Source organism: Aphis gossypii, chromosome 1 (assembly GCF_020184175.1).
Source record: "Aphis gossypii isolate Hap1 chromosome 1, ASM2018417v2, whole genome shotgun sequence".
Lineage (NCBI taxonomy): Eukaryota > Metazoa > Arthropoda > Insecta > Hemiptera > Aphididae > Aphis > Aphis gossypii.
In genome coordinates this window covers 34,803,007-34,821,672 of record NC_065530.1, presented here as the reverse complement: position 1 = coordinate 34,821,672, position 18,666 = coordinate 34,803,007, and the positions used below count along the sequence as shown (strand labels likewise).

Genomic DNA, 18,666 nt, shown 5'->3' with positions numbered 1-18,666 from the left:
GATAAGTGTATAATATTCAGCATGAAGATTAGAGATAATCTCTAATCTTCATGATATTCAGTATTCACTTCTTTATTTAAACTTATACGAGTAGCCATGCATTTTCAAATTAATTCACCAACTTCCAAAGTTAGTTTCTTTCTCGGGCCATGGCTACAACACAATTAAACGTACCTACCTAAATGCTATAAAACAACTTTAATAATATTTGTATTTGTATTTTGTATGCATATTATACAAATAGGGTTGCTGAGTAAAATAAATTAAAAAGAGGAGAAATTGTTTTAAAGTTTAAATCATAAAATTAAACTTGATCTTTCACTTTTGAAAAACTGCGAGAACTAGATACCTACTTAGGTACTTTTGAGAACATCAACTAACACGAACAACGTGTTTGTTGATTTATTTGTTGTAAACAATCTAGAGAATATATTGTGGTTTAAAAAAAAAACATCGAATTATATTCCTTCGTTAAATTTTGTTGTCACCAATTTATTTTATTAATATTATAATAAATTTCATACTTTGTACAAATGGTCTATAGATTTTAATCACAATCATTGGTAAAAGAAAGTGTACCTGCCTACGTGCGACTACATCGCTTTTTTTTTTTTTTACTTTTGGTATAAACTACTCTATACATAATAAATCCCAAGCTCCCGTCCTCCAAATGACCAAATTTATTTTCAAACAAAAATAATAAATATTTTTCGAGACAATACTGAATAATATTATAAAACCTTGTGGGAGGTACCTATGTTATATTTTTTACTTCTACAGTTCTACGCAAGTAGGTACGACCACACAATTGAAGATATTAATTATTATTCCAAAATAACGGCTGGCGTCTTTTAACAGTTATAACCAAGACAATATTAATTAGCTCATCTGCATCAAATTGTTGTTAATTAAAATATCATATTTTAAATGTTTTGTATGGTTCACGTCGTTCACGATGTTCTAGGTACCTAAATGGTGGGAGAATGGCGAGACGTGGTGCGCGTACACGCCCACATTTATACGAGAAAATAAATTGCGGTAGAAACTAGGCCTAGGCCTATTTAAACATTTTAAACAGGCATTAGAAATTATTGTACGCTCATACTCGGTATTAATATCGTTATGGGGCATGCAAACGTCAGTATTCAACAGCAGTTGTTTTTTTTTTCGTCATGAACTCACGATTATTATTTACTTTTTTCGTACTTTGATCTAGTCGTCGTAAGACATTTAAAGTAGACCAGCTTTCGAATCAAACAGCTTGTACGATCCACAACTAGCGACTGTAACTGACAAATAACGATACGTGTTTATTGTGAAAAATGAAAATACAATACAGATAGCATTAAAAGGGTGGAAAAAGGAAAGAAAAAAAAACAATAAGTTTTATTGGGTTTTAATTTTATTATGGCTTTTGTACAAAAATTAAAATAACATTACAACAATAGTAGTTACCATAAAAATAAAATAATAAAATCACAAAAAATTATAATGGAAGTATAATGCATTTATTCTACAGACTCACAAGTAGAAACTAAAAGTTTTTTTGTAAAAAATCTATTATAAATTTATGACATTAATTTTTTTTAATAATTCATCAGTATATATTTTTACATAATAAATTAGCGTGCCACTAACACAATCAATAAATTTTGACATTCATAACATTTTGTTTATAATTTACTTAAACTACAAACCGTAAAAAACGAAATAACATTTATTTCTTGACTAACTCTTAATTTAATAATAAAACAATTCACACAGTTTTGGGGAAAAAAGCAAAATATCTCCAAACATAATGATAATGTTATTACTCATCTTTTTATTTTAATTTAACATAAATTCACATGAATTGTTTTATTGTATTGTTTTGTAAATTATTTTTCATAGAGTAAACGGAAATATAAAATAGTTGAACTAATATATTACAATTATCACAATATTTTTAACAAAATCACTGAAGAAAATAGTGGCACAATATATTTAAACAAAACATGTATGAATTATAAAAGTATAATAATATACTTTAAATTATTTATGTGACTAAATAAATAATTTAGGCCACATATTACAAAGGATAAAATATAATTAAATAAAAAAATTTAACTAATGCAATAATACTTGTTGATAGCCTGACATTAACAGAAACACACTATATATGACAACAAAAAAGTTTAAACTTAAAGAAGTATTATAAACAAAACAGATTAATAGAAATGAATTAATAGAAATCAGTACTTTAGTTATTTAAAAATAGATTTTCAAGAACTATACTAAAAAAAAGGTTTAAAATAGTATCTTAACAAGTTAATAGTAATAATACAACCAATAGCAATATATTAAAAACTAACTTGTACAGTTACAAAATATTATTTTACAACTGGATAAAAATAATTATATATTTTTGGTTAATAGACAATCTCTTAATTTATTATTAAGAGATATGGTGGTTTGACAAAAGATTAAAATTGTAGTTTAGATACAATAATTAACTTTACACTAGTTAGTGATTAAAAAATATCAAATATTAAAATGTAAAACGTTGTTATGTGGTTGAGTTTGAAAAGGCGATAGTTAATAATGACTAAAGTACTAATATTTTGTTGAGCATCCCAATGTTAGGTAAAAGAAGCAACTTGAATATCACATACAAGTTTTTAAAACTTCTAATGGAATACCTTTATAGGACTTATTATATTGTTCGTTAATAAATATTATTAATAGTTAGTTTATGAAGTTGTTTTGGGTGATGTAGGAGAAGACTGTTGAGCACGTTCAATGTATAAGTTCAACAGCTTGAGCTTGGCGCCATTCAAACTTGATATATGAGGTGCAAATTCCTGTTCGCCAAATACTTTATGTAACGAAACCATACAAAAGACAGCTGATTTTCGAACTGCACTATCAGGATTATCATAGCCTTGTAGTAAACCAGGCATTATCTCCTTCATTTGAAGAGCTACAGGCGGGCTACCATACATATCAACCAGTTTAGTCATCATCTTGATTGCCATCAAATTAACGGGAAATTCTTTTGCCGATATCAATGGCGTAATTACCCTAACAACTGTTTCTGGTTGTAAAGAGATACTTAAGGCAAATGAACATTCTTCAGCAACTTTTACAACAGGTTTACAGGGATCACAGCACATATTTAGTACTTTTAATATAATCAATTCAGTGAAATTGTAAAAACAAGTAACCATTTCAGGCTTTTGAACAAGATACGTAATCAAAATAATAGCTTGTTCTCGTACAATTGGTTCATTGTCCATTAATAATTTCAAAACAACTTTAATAATTTTTTTGAAATTTTTTATTAGAAGATCAGAAGGTCCATCTCTAATTAATTCTTTTAAACGATTTAAATTTGATTGTTTATAATCCAGTTGAAGAGAATCTTTATCTAAATCATCTAATATTTTTATAATTCCATCTGTTGTTGTAGTATGACCATTTTTGTAACCATTTAAGTGATGATTATCAGTTTCAGTACGCACTGACATTTGACTTATTCCAGAATCATAAGAAGCAGCATCTCTCTCTCCTGTATAATGACATTCTAAACTGTACTTTTGTATTTCAGCAGTGGTTTGTTTTAATGACTTGTATATTTCTTCTGAATTAAAAGTATCAGTGGTGTCTTGTTGCAAAGGTGGTGAAGCAAGACTTGTTGGGGACTGTCTGTTATGATATTTTGGAGACATTAATTGATCAACACTACTTCTCCTCACTCTGTTTTTAATGAGTCCAGAAACTGCTTCTTGATATTCTTCTGGTAACTGGGATAATCTTAAAGTGATTTGAGATGCATTTAAACTATACAATGCAAGAATAGATTCTTGAGCAGCACGTCTTAACTCAGGTCCTTGCTTTATATTATTACCCATAGTCCATCCAATCATTTTTGTTAACGCTAGAGTAGCATAATCTTTTTTTCCATCTGCCGCAGAAGGAAAAGCTGATCCTGGATCTGTTGTAACAGCTAATTTTGATATGTAACTCATAGCAAATATTTTCATTTTAGCATTAGGAGTTTGTGTAGGATCTGTGAGAAATTTAAATACGGCAGTTAGCTGAGAATCACAAGGAAAAGATAATCTTACAATTTCCATTGTTTTTAATATTTTTGAATGCACAGAACCAAGTATATCAGAACCCCCTTTATTGAATAACTTGGCCAAAAGTATATACAACCAGTGCTCTAAGTACTGACTATGGGTAACAATTAATTCATTTAGAGCATCCAGAAACAGACTTATAACTTTTGTTTGAGAATCCATAAACATTTTAGTAAATATATCTGTTATCCTCCTTAATAATACTTCGCTCAAAATATTTCCTTGTTGCAAGTATCTTTGTAAACTTACTAAGCCTTCCTTACGATTATTCCAGTTTGAACTTTCACAGTTTAATATAATATCATCTATATCTAAACTAGAACTCTCCCAAATCTCTTTATGTAAGCGATGTTGTGATCCATTCCAATAAAATGAATCTGAAGGCCGTCGATGAGAATCAATTGAGCGCTCAGAACAAATGCTAGATGTCTCGCTCTCATCACTATGATCATCTAATGATCTTCCTAATATTTTTCTTGGTGATTTATGACTAGTAGTACTTCCAAGAGCATCAGCCAGGGCAGATTCTGCTTCTCGACTCTGCAATAATATTTTTTGAGCCATTATTGGTCTAGACGTAGGCAATATAGGTGGTCGTCTATTACTGGTGTGTGATCCAAGGGAACTATATCTATTGGGACTAGCTTCTCTACTAGTATCTTGAGATCTGGGTATACCAGAACTGCCTCTTCGTGATTTTGGTTGGTTAAAAGTAAATCTTGAAGACGGTGATCCTGAACGACTAGTTGGTTGAGATATTGATACTCTTCCTCTTGATCTCCCAATTCTTTCTGATTGATGCATGTCTTCATTAGGTTTTTTGGTAACAGACTGAGGGGACACCATGGGGTTAACTTTTTGTCTAGCAAGTGCTGCATATTGAGCACGAGCTTTTGCTCTTTGTGCAGCTTGTAAATCTATGGCACTGCTTGATCTCATTGAAATGCTGCTTTGTGGAGTAACTGGACGACGAGAAGGTAATCTTGCACTTTCAGCCATTACAGATTTTGGTAAACATGAATTAGATCCAGTATTAGTAAGTAATACTTTACGATATGCTGGTTCTAGTTTATTTAATAATATTTCTCCTTGTTCAGGAAAATGTTCACAAAATCCCCAATAAGATTTTCGTGATAACACTCGAGCATCTGAATCGGCATCTGCTATACCTTTTTTAATGGAATCCTGAAGTATAGTGATGTGTCTTTCTAATGCTTGAGTTGGCCACGTCCGTAAAATTTGATCAAAGAATTCACAACATGCACGACGAATATCTTTTGACTTAGATCCTAGGCTATTTGCAAGAATAGGTATAATACGAGGAGCATGAGTATGTTCTAATATAAATCTTATAGCAATTAATCCAGATGAAGCAGTTACTTTTGCTGAATTTGGTATAAGATCAATTAAATTGCTAAAAATTGATTCAGCAAAGTGATTGAATTTATTACCCAAACGTTGAGATAAAAATGCTATAGTAATACATGTTTCTCTGACAACCTGAGATCTCAAGTCTTTGACAGATGTTTGGAAGGAATGTTCTAAATATCTCAAATTATTAAAAAACTCTTCATATTTTGTTGAACCTGTTAATACAAGTGATCTAATTTTTTTCAATGATTCAACTCGTTTATTCCATTGTTCATTACCATCTTGAATAGATTCATGTAATTTTTTCATAGTTTCGTCTAAATCTCGTACACTAAAAATCTGTATTGTAGGAACATCTTCAAAGGATCGAATAAAAGTATCTTCATCAACAGCACCAGCATGAGAAGAGGTAGAAGACGCTGAATTGGGTTTTCTTACAGAACCAGTTCGTTGTAAAGGTGTTGCAGAATTTGGAGGAAAAAATGAACCAGGTCTTTTAACACTACCAGGAATGCGTCTAGGTGCTGACATACAAGCACGATCAGTCTCATCATCATCAGCTAAACTAAGTCCAACAAAAGCAGTTGGCAATAAATCTCCAGCTGCTTTAGCATCATCAAATTTATTCATCAGGTCGGTCATTTTACCTTGAGGAATTGTATATTTTTTTTGTATATCAACACGTAATTTTTCTCCAACATGTTTATACAAATCAACAAGTGTTTCAAATGCTTTATGTCTTACTTGAACATTAGGATCACTTAAAAGTTTTACAATCATGGGTACAATTTTTGATATAGTGATACAGTTGGCACCAAATTCTTCAACAGTTGATAATAATAACTTCATAGCTCCTTCTTTAACATTACTATTTTTGTGATAGAACGCGTTAGCTGATATTTTATCAAATAATGCTTGAGGACTAATCGTATCACATTCCATTAATTTCATAATAAGAAAAAGAGCTTTGACTTTAATTGAATCCTTACTATCGCCAAGACGGTCGACAGCTAGGGGTAGTACAGTAGAAATATATGGTCTAAAATCCGTTCTCATTCTCGTTATTAACTGTGTTATTATTTCAATTCCATATTGAGTAACTTTGGGATTACTATTTGATAACCATTGAACAACCCCATCAATAAACATTCCAATATCGGAACATTCAACTGAATTACTAGGTTCCTCTAAATAAGTAAATAGTTTACCACCAACAGTGACTTTCATTCTTATATCAGAAGTTGATAACAGAGGTAAAAACCCATCTAAATCATGGGGTGACCCAGCAGCCATTTTCTTAGATGGTAAATTTGTCTGAGGCTGTATAGAAAATTGTTGTTAAGTGCTATACTTCTTTGTTATGCAACTCATCTATATGGTTAATATCCTGTAACAAAATAATGCATTACTTATTATTAAAGCAAAGATTAAAATACAAATTACATTTCTTTTTTTAATACTATACTGAGTACGCTGAGAGAGCACAAGTCGGCAGGGACCAAAATCAGTTTTTTTACACATCCTTAAACGTCACTCTGTCATAGGGAAACCGGTTTCGATAGTAGGGAGATGCAGGAGGATGCCCAACTTGCGCTCTTTCGGCGCACTCAGTATAAGTGGAAAATTAATTTAAAATTTTCTTGTTATTTTCTTTTTATGTTTTATAAGCATGGATACAATTTGATAAAGATTAGCTTAAAATAAAAAATGTATCTATTACATTTTAAGATATATCAGTGCTATACAAAATAAAGGTGGCTACACATCAGTCTGACAAATAAAAATGTTATCACATGCAAGCAAATACATTGTTTTATATTATTTTTTTTTTAATATTTTTTAAATTGTTACATTTTTAATATCATATTCAAAATCAGAACATTTTATACATGAGCAAAATAGAGTTTAAATAAAGGTACTCAGATTAATGTTAATCAATCAATTTGCTCATCTTAACTTTAAATACAGATATATCTCAAGATATACCTAAGTCAATTAAAATTAATTAAAAAATCTAATTGTTCAAAATTCATTGAAATATTACAAATAATGTAATAATAATAGTTTTTGTAATTATGAGTTACTTTGTTATAACAATATTATCTTGTAGGTACAGTTGTACTTATACAAAATGTTTATTTTATTTAAGAATTGAATTAATCATAAAAAAGTCAGATTACAATTTTTTTTCCATTAATTTAATATTACTGGACTATTAAATGATAATTGAATATTTCGATAAGCTATTTTTTTCTAACTTTTAGAATATTTAAATACACAGATCATTTACTATTTTATAACATTTATTAAAAAGCATAGGTAACAATTTAATAAGCATGTAATTATTTTAAATAAATTTAATAAATTTATAGGTGTTTTTGCCAATTTAATTTTTAACATTTTGAGATACAACTTATGTCATTTTAATAACCAATATTAACTTAACAGGCATATTATTAGTTCACCAACTTCTTAGTTAATAATTACCTATTACAATAGTTAAAATTAAAAGAAATACCTACAATTTTATGCAATGTTAACTTTGAAAATTAACTTATTTAATAGTATTATGTATAGAACACAGATTTTGAAGGCATTTGCCTTTTTTTCTATTGCTCTAAAACAAAGCTATGTCAGTTACAAATTTGATTTATACCTATTACTACACACAACATTTTATTTTGCTTTTTTTGTATTATTTTAAAATGTATGCTGTTTTGGGCATTTTTGATACCTTTTTTTAAAATGTGTTCTAAATAAACGTATTTGAAATGTTGGTTTTAATTTATAATTTGTATTTTTGTGCTTATCTATATTTGTAAGTATTAAAGTTTTCCATACACTATATTAAAATATTGAATTTAGCATCAAAAGAATTAATTGATCTCTAATATTACCTACTGAACAATCAATAATCAATGTATGTTTCTTTTATTGCAGTTGTCGTTTTTTTATTATTAAAATATTAAATTTATTAATTTAAAATATTCATATACAACAGAAATTGTTTAGAAGCAGACTTGTAAGTAAATTTATTATAATACCTTTTTTTTAAAAAATAATTTAATGAACTAATAAATAATTTTAATACTTTTTTTGAGATAAATATTTTTTTTTAAAACCTATTTTTGATGCATTTTTAAAGCTTTTTTGGAAGATTTAGACAACTTTATTGTTTTTTTTAGCACTTTTCTTTAGTTTTTTATTGCTTTAAAGCCCATACTCTAATTATGTACAATTTAACATTAACTTTGTGGGTAGGTAGTTATTTCAAGATAATAATTAATTATCAATTATTGTGTTTACTGGGGGTATTTACTTCATCAGTTTAAGTTAAGATAAATATTAAAAAATATAAATTAATAAATTAATAGTGAACTATAGATTTTTATATAAACCCTGGTAACTAAATTGTTGTTGATCTTTGAAAACAATATATCATTAAAGTAAATTTTTTTAATATACCTAGGTAATGATAATCACTCCAATAATTACCAATTGAATATGCTTTGTGTAAAAGTTCATACCTATAATGAAAATATTGAACATCTAGAAGAATATATTATCATAAAAGTTAATTGCGGGTAATTGTTTAAATATAAGTATTTAAATAATATAATAAGTATTAATACATATATATTATATGTACTTATTCAAGGGCCAGTGGTCATTGTTGCTAAAATTAAATAAATTTTTTTTTTTTATGTGCAATCAATAAGTATATAGATGTGGCCACTCTAATTCTAAATCACGGTGACATTTTTAATCTCAGTACGCTCTTGTACTTATTATAAAATCATAAAATATATTAATGAATTGATTATTTTTAATTTGTATTAGGTAGGTAAATGTTGTACCTTTTATTTATTAAGATAAATTAAAAAGTATTAAATTATATTTAATTAAAGATATTGAACATAGAAAATCCATATCAGATCATGATATTGGTATAGAGTAATATACCTATTCTTAGTATATGCTTAATAATAATTTTGATAAAATAAAACTATAGGTGGTTAAAAATCATGAAATAATAGTTATGTAAATACGGATATAAATATTAGACTTAGAGATCTAAGTTAAATATTAATTATTAACAATAAAAAAGTAATTCAAGTTTATAAAGATATTGTAGAATTTATAGAACTGTTAAAAGATAAAATTGGGTAAAATAAACACATCAAAATATGGAATTAAAATTCAGATATAGAAGGAGCTAAAGCTAGTAAAGTATAAGTTAGGAAATAAAGAACGCTAGGTAATAAAGATTTTTGAGTAAGAATATTTGGGTGGTTTGATAATATATTGGATGTATATGCAGAAAAGTTATATAATTGTAGAGAATCTTTAGAAAGGAGTTAAAGACACTTATTGTATACCTAATGATAGGTAAGTGTACAAGTTTTAAATATTCTTCCTTATAAAAAAAAAATAATAATAATTTTATTAATATTTAACCGCTAGATAGGTACCGAAGTAGATACCTTGATAAAATACAAATTTAAAACAAAGACTCTATAAACTATAATATATAGGTAAATACCTCAGTAAATACTTTAAGTACTTTTAATGGTAATAAATAGATAGATTTTATGGCCATACAACAAATGAGTAATGTCTCTAATACAATGATTGTGATAGGCTTTAAAATTATTTTGGCCTTGCAAATACACTAGACAACTCCCCTAATTAAGTATTCTTATAATGTTAGTTTCATACCTTAAACTTCAGTACCTAACAAGGTACCTACCTAGTAAGTAATAATTTATATAGATGTAAAATAAAAAAATTATTCAATATGCACTTAATACAAACTTAATACTTATTGTAATTTATAATTTTGTTAACTTAATATACTAATTATTACCGAGAAATACTGAGGTATTTATTATTGGATATTTAAATTAAAAAACATTTGGAAACAAATTTTTGAACAATTATTAGCTTAAATACTTGAAAAAATATTGTTTATTTGTTTTAAATGTATTACCATAGGTATTACCTAACTACCTGGTAATTAAATCAGCACAATTATAGTCATTATAGATACAATTATGACATTCCTATTGTACACTCAAACTCATAAAATATTAAGTAGGTGTTCTAATATTATAAAAACTAATTTTTGAATTGTACTAACGTTTAACTTTTAGTTAAAATTCTTAAAATTTTTTAGTTGAAATTAATTGTTTAATCTTATATATTTCATATATAGAATTTGAATATAATCTACTACCTATATTAGAATGTCAATAAGTAATGATCTTATTTCAAAAATTAAACAAATACACGAATGAAATAAAAAACATTGATTTATAGTGTCACATTAGGCATTGTGATTATTTTAAAACAAATATACCTAAAACTTTTAATTTTATAAATTAATTGATACTTTATTTTCACTTATTTACTACTAAATGAGAATTGATAATTGGTTAGTTGTGAAAAGATTAGACAAAGTACATAAATTTACCTATGTTAATAAATAGTTATTAATGTTTAATGTTTTTCTTAAATCAGTCTTTATGTATAATTACACATAAAAAATTGCTGTGTACTAGATTAACATACTATTTCACATTATATCCATGATACAGTATAATATATTTGTTTTTTATTGACATTCTAACATAAATTGGCAGTATTTAAATAGATACCTCAAAAAAAAAAGTCCTCTGCAAATATAGTCTATAGGCCTACAGTAGACCAAATACCATCAGCTGGTTTATCACGAATTTGAATTATTTATTTGATCCACCAAAATGTTCTGAACTCGGTTGTAGAAGACTAACCGAAAATATAATTTAGTGCCATAATGTGAATTTGATGATTAAGAAGTTAAATTTAAATAGAAATACAATTAAAATGAAACATGAAAACAATAAGAAGCAAAAGACTTACCGACCACTCGGGCTCGTCGCAAAATGATAACAGGTTTATCGTCGTGCACATTTGTTCGTGGATACGATTTAACTATATCGTCAAGTAAATATTTCAAACACTGGCACTTTTCTTGAATTATTTGGAAATCACACGGCGGAAGACAATTCACAGAAACCAATAAACTTTCGAGCGAAAAAATTATCGGTTGAGAAAACAATCATTGAATCATCGCGCCGATTACCGAACTGAAAACTGAAAAGAAGGCAGTAGAACAACAACAGTTTTTTTTTTTTTTGCGTCAAGGACAAAATAATGGATGTAGGGTGCGCGTTCAGCTGCAACTGCACAAACTTCGAAACGGAAACCTATGCATCGGAAACGTACGTTATAAGCTACATAACCTCAAATGTCACCGGATGTCACTCTAATAGGCGATACTGAACATTAATATTTAATAGCGCCATGTCTATAAACATTAAACTCTATAGAAGTAAAAGCATAACACCAGTAGCAACCAGCAACTTACTGTGGTAACTTGAAATTTTTTTAATAGTGACTATTAAAAAATAAAACACAGTAGCTATTAGCCAATCGCATGCTAAAAAATGTTGAGTGTTAACATCTTGACGATGACGATTTTAGCTTGTTACTATTTTTTACAAATTAGTCAAAATAGAAGCTTTACTAATTGATCAGTTACTTTATTGTCTTTTCTATTCATTTCATTTCTATTTTTGGACTTACTACATTTTCAAGTCGTCTTTTTAATGTGTATTTATCTTATATCTACGCATATTGATAACCGTAACTGATAACGATGTACTATAGGCACGGCTTAAGATATATCTTAAACCGTGACTATAGGTAATTTTATTGTCAGTCTATTTATATAAATAATGTGGAAATGTTGATTTTTAATTAATTTTATACTTAATGATTTCTATTATGACATTATTATTATGGTACTTACCTATTTTCTGAATAAGTCAATCGTAACATATCTACGAGACACTGCTACGACTTAATGCTAGTAACATAAGTTAAATAAAAAAATATATATACATAATATTATATTAAATAAATTAGATGGAATTTCGGATTTTTGTGTATTATATTAGACTATTTTAAGAATGAAAAACTTCTTAAATGTATGTCTTAAGTATAAAAAATTAATACCGATTAAATAAAATTTATGGAGGTATAAATATTAAATAATAATCTATACCTTTAGTTGTATTTCTCTTAAAATGGTTACACGGCACAAAAAGTGTGAACGAAATTTATATAAGTAAAAAGTTTTTACTACCTAATGGCTAATTACCTAGTTATTTTACTTAAATACTTAATACTTCTAAGTCAACTTATTACAACTAGGTAATAGTTATGAACTCCTCAAAACCTCAATAGTATGTCAACATTTATATTTGAAAATATTAAGTAGATATAAAATACGAATTAAAATTACATAATTTATTACTACCTACGTCATGGATCCCGCGAAACGTGTATTATGTGTAGGTATGCATCGACCCTGAAACTCGACGAGCTATATTATCATGAACCATAATGGTTTAATAGAATAATGATTCAATAATGACAAAAAGAATAATCTTCATCCGGATGCTGTCAATAATCATAAACAGTATTTTGCTTAACTGCGGAGGAATGTAGGTATATCATTAAACCGACGAATTTAAAATAAGTTACAAAGGCGTGAAAATGTATAACAATATGATAGCACGAGTTAAATATAAAATTGGTAACTTGACGAGTGACGACTTAAAAACTTGTTTGAACTTTGGAAAAATAAATTCCGTTCTGATACTATTTTTTATAGTACCTAAATAAAAATCAATAACAACATAATCTCTCAAAAAATGTATTGGTATTATTCATTTAGACAACGAAGTATTAACTTGATTGGGCTAATCACAATTGAAAATAGAAGTACAAAAAGTTAGAAACTTAACCTCAGACTTTATCAACTGGGATAATTTTTAAAATCAAACAATCCATCTCTATACCAAACTTATCTTATTACAAGCAATTATATATATAGTTCGTCCAATAATGATTTACAGTACTCCAGTTATGGAGTGCAATTTGCAAAACTTTTGAAGTATGAAATCCTTCAGTACATTCGATCCGCCGCCACCTTTGGTCTCATCACTAATGCTGCACTGTTTAATAATTTATTCTAACAATACCTGCTTTATAGTTTCCCACATATTCTACACACAAATTCTACAGCAACCACCCACAATTCAAATTTTTGGCCTTGTTGCTTAAAGCGAAAATTACAACAGATCCACTCGAATGGTTTGCGATATCCAAGACGTAATATTCTAGTTATATTTCCTTTAAAATTATTAGAATAAAGAATTATTTGTTTGCACACTTATGCTAGAACCTCAATTTTCTAGCGTTTTTTTATTCAGATATTGCTATCTGCTACCATTGCGTTTTGATATAAGTTGTGGTAGGTAGTTGATTATAGTTGGTCATATTTTTGTAATAACTTCCAATTGCGTTACTGCTAATCGCTATATTATAATCCTTATTTGTATTATTTAATATTTGACAGAAAAAAAGTGAGTTATCCGCTCTAGTGTACAGTAGATAGATGTAGTGGGTAATTCATAGTAATGAAAATAAATAATGAAATTGAATTCAATGATAAATCATTATATACGAAAAACAATTTCACAAGAAGTTTTCTACGATTAATAATTATAAATAACTTATTAATAAAAATTGGTTAAAGATAAATAGTTATTATCTCGACGTCGAAATATTCATTAAATAAACTTATGAGGAATCTTAAGTTTTTTAATCTTTGAAAAAATATTATTAACATTTGAAATTTAAATGTTTATAAAAATATATTGTGATTAAAATACGTATCTTTGATATTTTAAGAAAGATTCACTCAAGACTTCGTATTAATAAAATTATATCATACTTAAATCAAAAATTTCAAGTCTATATTATGTAGTACAAAATGCAAAAATATTTTTTATCTACTATATGTTTATATAGTATTAAGGAGTATTATATATTGGTTTTCAAAATATTCTCGTTTTACTGGTAGGTAATAGGTATGCTATCTTTAAGAACTTCTTTCATTAAACACTACAAATTGTTTATTTTTTAAAATTTAGAGGAATGTTATGTTTGTTTGATAGATGATATATCATGCAATGAAGTGTTTTTAAAAAGCGTGTATACATCATTTTCTAATTTTGGATAATCATACAACAACATAGATATAAATACAACACAGTCGTAATATTCAAATTGATGACTAAAAACTAATAGTACTAATAACAAATACAGATAACCTAAATAAAATACACACGAGTACTCAACTAACCTAACACAGTCTGACAGATTAATTGTATTTATATTGTAAACAACTTAAACGTAATTGAAAAACGATGATTTATGAGAATAATTCAATTTAATTTAATAAAGAGATGGCAGATACTAATATTCATTATTCTCATAGATTGCATAACAAGCTCCCAAAGATTAGGTAAATAACATAATCGTTGCTTAAAGTTTGGATGTATCCTTAGAGCAATAGTTTAAACAAGTCTATGAACATCAGTTATCGAGTTACTGAAACTTGACTCGTTATTACTGATGTCTAGTCATATTTATACATTAAAGTTAAAATTAATTATTAACTCATTTAGAATTAATTTGTATGCACCAAAATACTAAAAAAAAATAATATTGTTTTGATTTTAAGTATAATATTAATGCGTAATTTCCATTTCATTTATACAGAACACATAACAATAGACAATATTAAATTAGAAAACCACCCATAACATAGAATCATATTTAATATTATATTAAAATATTATAGTAACATAGACTTCTTGTGGAGAATTCAATATTATTTTTGTTTTTTTAATTAATTTTTTTTTTTTAATTCCAGCAACAATAAAAGACTGATTTAAAAAAAAATAATTTTTTCATAGACAGCCACCTAATATTATGTTACCTAATACCTTAAAACAAAAAGGAAATGTTAGGAAATTATTTGGTATTCAATAATCTTAAAGAAAAAATAAGTCTTTGTATAAAGAGAAATCCAATTTAATATTCGCGGTAAACACATTACGTAATACAAATAAAAATTGGTAAATTACAAACGTCTACCTCTGCGACCACCCTTCCTACGTGTAGAATCTGAGGGAATTGGTGTTACATCTTCAATTCTGCCAATTTTCATACTTGAACGAGCTAGGGCACGTAATGCAGATTGTGCTCCTGGACCAGGTGTTTTTGTCTTGTTTCCACCAGTAGCCCTCAATTTAATATGCAAAGCTGTGATACCCAATAATTTACATTTTTCTGCAACATCCTAAAATTAAAATAAATGATTAATTAATTTTGTGACATGAAAGAAATCACATCATTTAAGCCAGCGGTTTTCAACCTATGGCCCACCAAGCTTTTTGCACCGGCCCTTCAAGCTAATTAATGTTTTGAAATATAAAACAAATTTTGAATTACAAAATAAAAAAATTATATAAAAAAAACATAGGAACATTTTTTTAATAAGTCTTATCTATTCTTATTTATTTCTCAATTTCATAACCTATCTATTCCTAAATAGACAACATTATTTTTTTTTTAAACAACACATTTCTAAAAATGTTGGCCCGCTATGCCAAAGCGTATATCAAATTTGGCCCGCCGTAAAAAAAGGTTGGAGACCCTTGATTTAAGCTATTAAAAATTGTAAAACGAAAAAAATGAAAATGTATTCAGAAAGAATCTACAACAACATTTAGATTTTGATTCAATATTGATATTGGTGTATATCTATTGAATCTTATAAACTATAAAGATTTCACAAAATTAAAAATACGAAGTGATAACAGAGAATGCAGTTAGCAAAGTTCATTTATTAATTTAGACATTATGTCAGCCACCAATCAAAATGTATAGCTAGGGCAGAGGTTATAACTATTAAGAATAGAAAGAAATACTCATATTGCTAAGATAACTTCCACTGAGAGCCAAAAATCAAAAAAATTAGAAATTGTGATGATCATAAGTTATTACAATATTTAAATTGCAACTAATAATATAGAATTTTAGATACATTAAAAACCACTGTTTCAGAAGGTTAGGTGTTTAAGTAGAAAAGTAGATTTTAAAAACGTAAGGAATTAATACTTTATTAATTGGTAATATTGAACCTAGGGCATTTTTATATTAGGGTATGTCTAGATACAGCATTTAATTATGAAAACAAATTTAAAAATATTCAGTCACATTTTTACTTGTTTGAAAATATTTCAAATATCCAATAAAACCTTGATTTCTTAGTTGATATGTTTTGTTGAAAACACTTAGTAATTCATATTACCTATTTGTCACCAACTTGAAATTATTGGATAATATGGAAATTTATTTGTAGATTGTTGAGAAAATGAACGTTAATTCAATGTTTTTAAACAGCATTAGCATATAATTTATTACTATTTATTTATACTTAACAAAATTATAAATGAACAATATTCATTTATGGATAGAAAATTTACAATGATTAATAAGCAGTATACATTTTGCTTATTAGATTATACTTTGATTAACATTCAAAAAGCCAAATTTGCGACAATACCCTACCAACAATTACTTAAATTAATCTTTATTATTTGTTATTTGATCTTTAACAAAGATTATTAAGCACAAGAACATGTTCAGTGGGGCCAATTATCTTCTTGAAGAATAAATAAAAAATATATTAGATATCCTTTAAGAGAAGAAAAGTTGAAAATTAAAAATATTGATTAATTAAAATTTAGAGGAATTCAACACACTATAAGTTTTCTCAATATTTCTCTCCCTGTCTCTATCTTTACCAATAAATAACATAGTCAATAAGTGTAATGAGAACCAATCCTGCTATTACAATTGAAGCAGAAAACAAGAAGTTTTACGACATCTTCTTAATCCAAATCTTGAAGAAGTGACAAGTATTATATTTAATAAACTAGACTATTTTATTTCACCTATTTATTATTAACATCAATTTTAACATACTTGGGCAGCTAACATAGCAGCATAAGGAGAAGCTTCATCTCTGTCAGCTTTTACTTTCATTCCACCAGTAACTCTAGCAATGGTTTCTCTGAAAATAAAAAATGTAATTACTTATTTTTCTTTTAAATGCATTTACTCTGTACATAGTAACATATATTTTAAGTTGAATTTGAATAAGACGAGGTACACTTTAAAAAATTAGCTGTAGACAAAGTAACATTTTTGATCTCAATGAAAATAACAGTTATACCTTTATGAGTTCACTATCTTGCAACACTAAATTACTTAACTACCTAGTTTTATCAGTTAATTAAGTTAATAAATGTTTAAAATATTTGTATTAAAACATATACCTAATAAAAATGGTTATAAATTGGCTATTCAGTTTTACTAAAAGGTTTTTAAATTATTTTGACAATTAAGGTTGCTTTGTAATGTACTAGATACCTATGTGATTATAATTTAAAAACGATTTAAAATTAAACAATAGTTACCTTCCAGATAAATCTGTAACATGTACAAATGTATCATTGAAGCTAGCAAAAATGTGAGCGACACCATAAACCAATTCTCCTTCTTGAATTTGTGGTCCCAATTGGATTACTGGTTCTTCTTTCTGTACTTTTCCTTTTCTTGGGGCCATTTTATGCTAAATCAACAAATAATAAGTAGTTTTAAAATTATTAGAAGAACAACAATGCCACATGGCCAATGTAAACTATTTTAACAATTTGTAATATCCAAGTCAAATACCGAATGACAAGAAATGTTATATACATTTAATAATAAAATATAATAAAATAGACCTTAGGTAGTAAAATTTACTCACGTTCTGTAAGTATCCAAAGTTTTAACGTAGAATTATAAAGTATCTAGTCACGAACTAGAGAAAAGAAACTTACGCCATACGAAATCAAATTGCGAAGAGCAAAAGAGTAAGAAACATTTTCAAATTTGAGGTTATGTTGATTGTCACACCAAATCGATAGTAGTGTTACCAATAACTCCTATACAATTAATAGACAGAATAATGAGATAAATATTCAAAAGTTGAATAATTAATTTAAACATTTGAATAAACTTGGTAATTAACTTTAATCCTATTTATTGGTATTATATTTTATTCTATTTCTAATTATATTAAATAATTTAATTTTTAATATGACAATAGTAAAATGTTGATTCAGTAGTTGGTTGCATTGCAGACTGTATATCATATTTTGTT

General features: G+C 27.1%; 2 protein-coding genes across 4 annotated transcripts; both read right to left on the bottom strand.

Annotated features, from left to right (window-relative positions):
- Positions 1-1,384: 1,384 nt before the first annotated feature.
- On the bottom strand, positions 1,385-11,911 carry LOC114126563 (CLIP-associating protein 1-A-like). Of its 3 annotated transcripts, none has more exons than XM_027990539.2 (2): positions 11,394-11,911; positions 1,385-6,879 (listed from the first exon to the last, which is right to left on the bottom strand). In XM_027990539.2, the coding sequence occupies exon 2, from the start codon at positions 6,783-6,785 to the stop codon at positions 2,730-2,732; it is 4,056 nt and encodes a 1,351-aa protein (XP_027846340.1). In that variant the 5' UTR covers positions 6,786-6,879; positions 11,394-11,911; the 3' UTR covers positions 1,385-2,729. The 3 variants fall into 3 exon arrangements, with proteins under 3 accessions (XP_027846340.1, XP_027846341.1, XP_050053266.1); XM_027990540.2 differs by having other exon boundaries at positions 11,398-11,911; XM_050197309.1 differs by lacking the exon at positions 11,394-11,911 and adding an exon at positions 11,150-11,375.
- A 3,549-nt stretch (positions 11,912-15,460) lies between these two features.
- LOC114126570 (40S ribosomal protein S14a) lies at positions 15,461-18,436 on the bottom strand. Its single transcript, XM_027990546.2, has 4 exons — positions 18,271-18,436; positions 17,936-18,090; positions 17,442-17,529; positions 15,461-15,750 (listed from the first exon to the last, which is right to left on the bottom strand). The coding sequence occupies exons 2-4, from the start codon at positions 18,082-18,084 to the stop codon at positions 15,532-15,534; spliced, it is 456 nt and encodes a 151-aa protein (XP_027846347.1). The 5' UTR covers positions 18,085-18,090; positions 18,271-18,436; the 3' UTR covers positions 15,461-15,531.
- Between the last annotated feature and the right edge of the window lie 230 nt (positions 18,437-18,666).

Excerpts from the sequence above, each read along its gene's own strand:
- LOC114126570 (XM_027990546.2), bottom strand. The coding sequence starts at position 18,084 with ATGGCCCCAAGAAAAGGAAAAGTACAGAAAGAAGAACCAGTAATCCAA. Across the intron at positions 17,530-17,935 it reads GTTACAGATTTATCTGGAAG|AGAAACCATTGCTAGAGTTA; the intron begins GTAACTATTGTT and ends TTTTATTTTCAG. Across the intron at positions 15,751-17,441 it reads CTGCTATGTTAGCTGCCCAA|GATGTTGCAGAAAAATGTAA; the intron begins GTATGTTAAAAT and ends TTTTAATTTTAG.
- LOC114126563 (XM_027990539.2), bottom strand. The coding sequence starts at position 6,785 with ATGGCTGCTGGGTCACCCCATGATTTAGATGGGTTTTTACCTCTGTTA.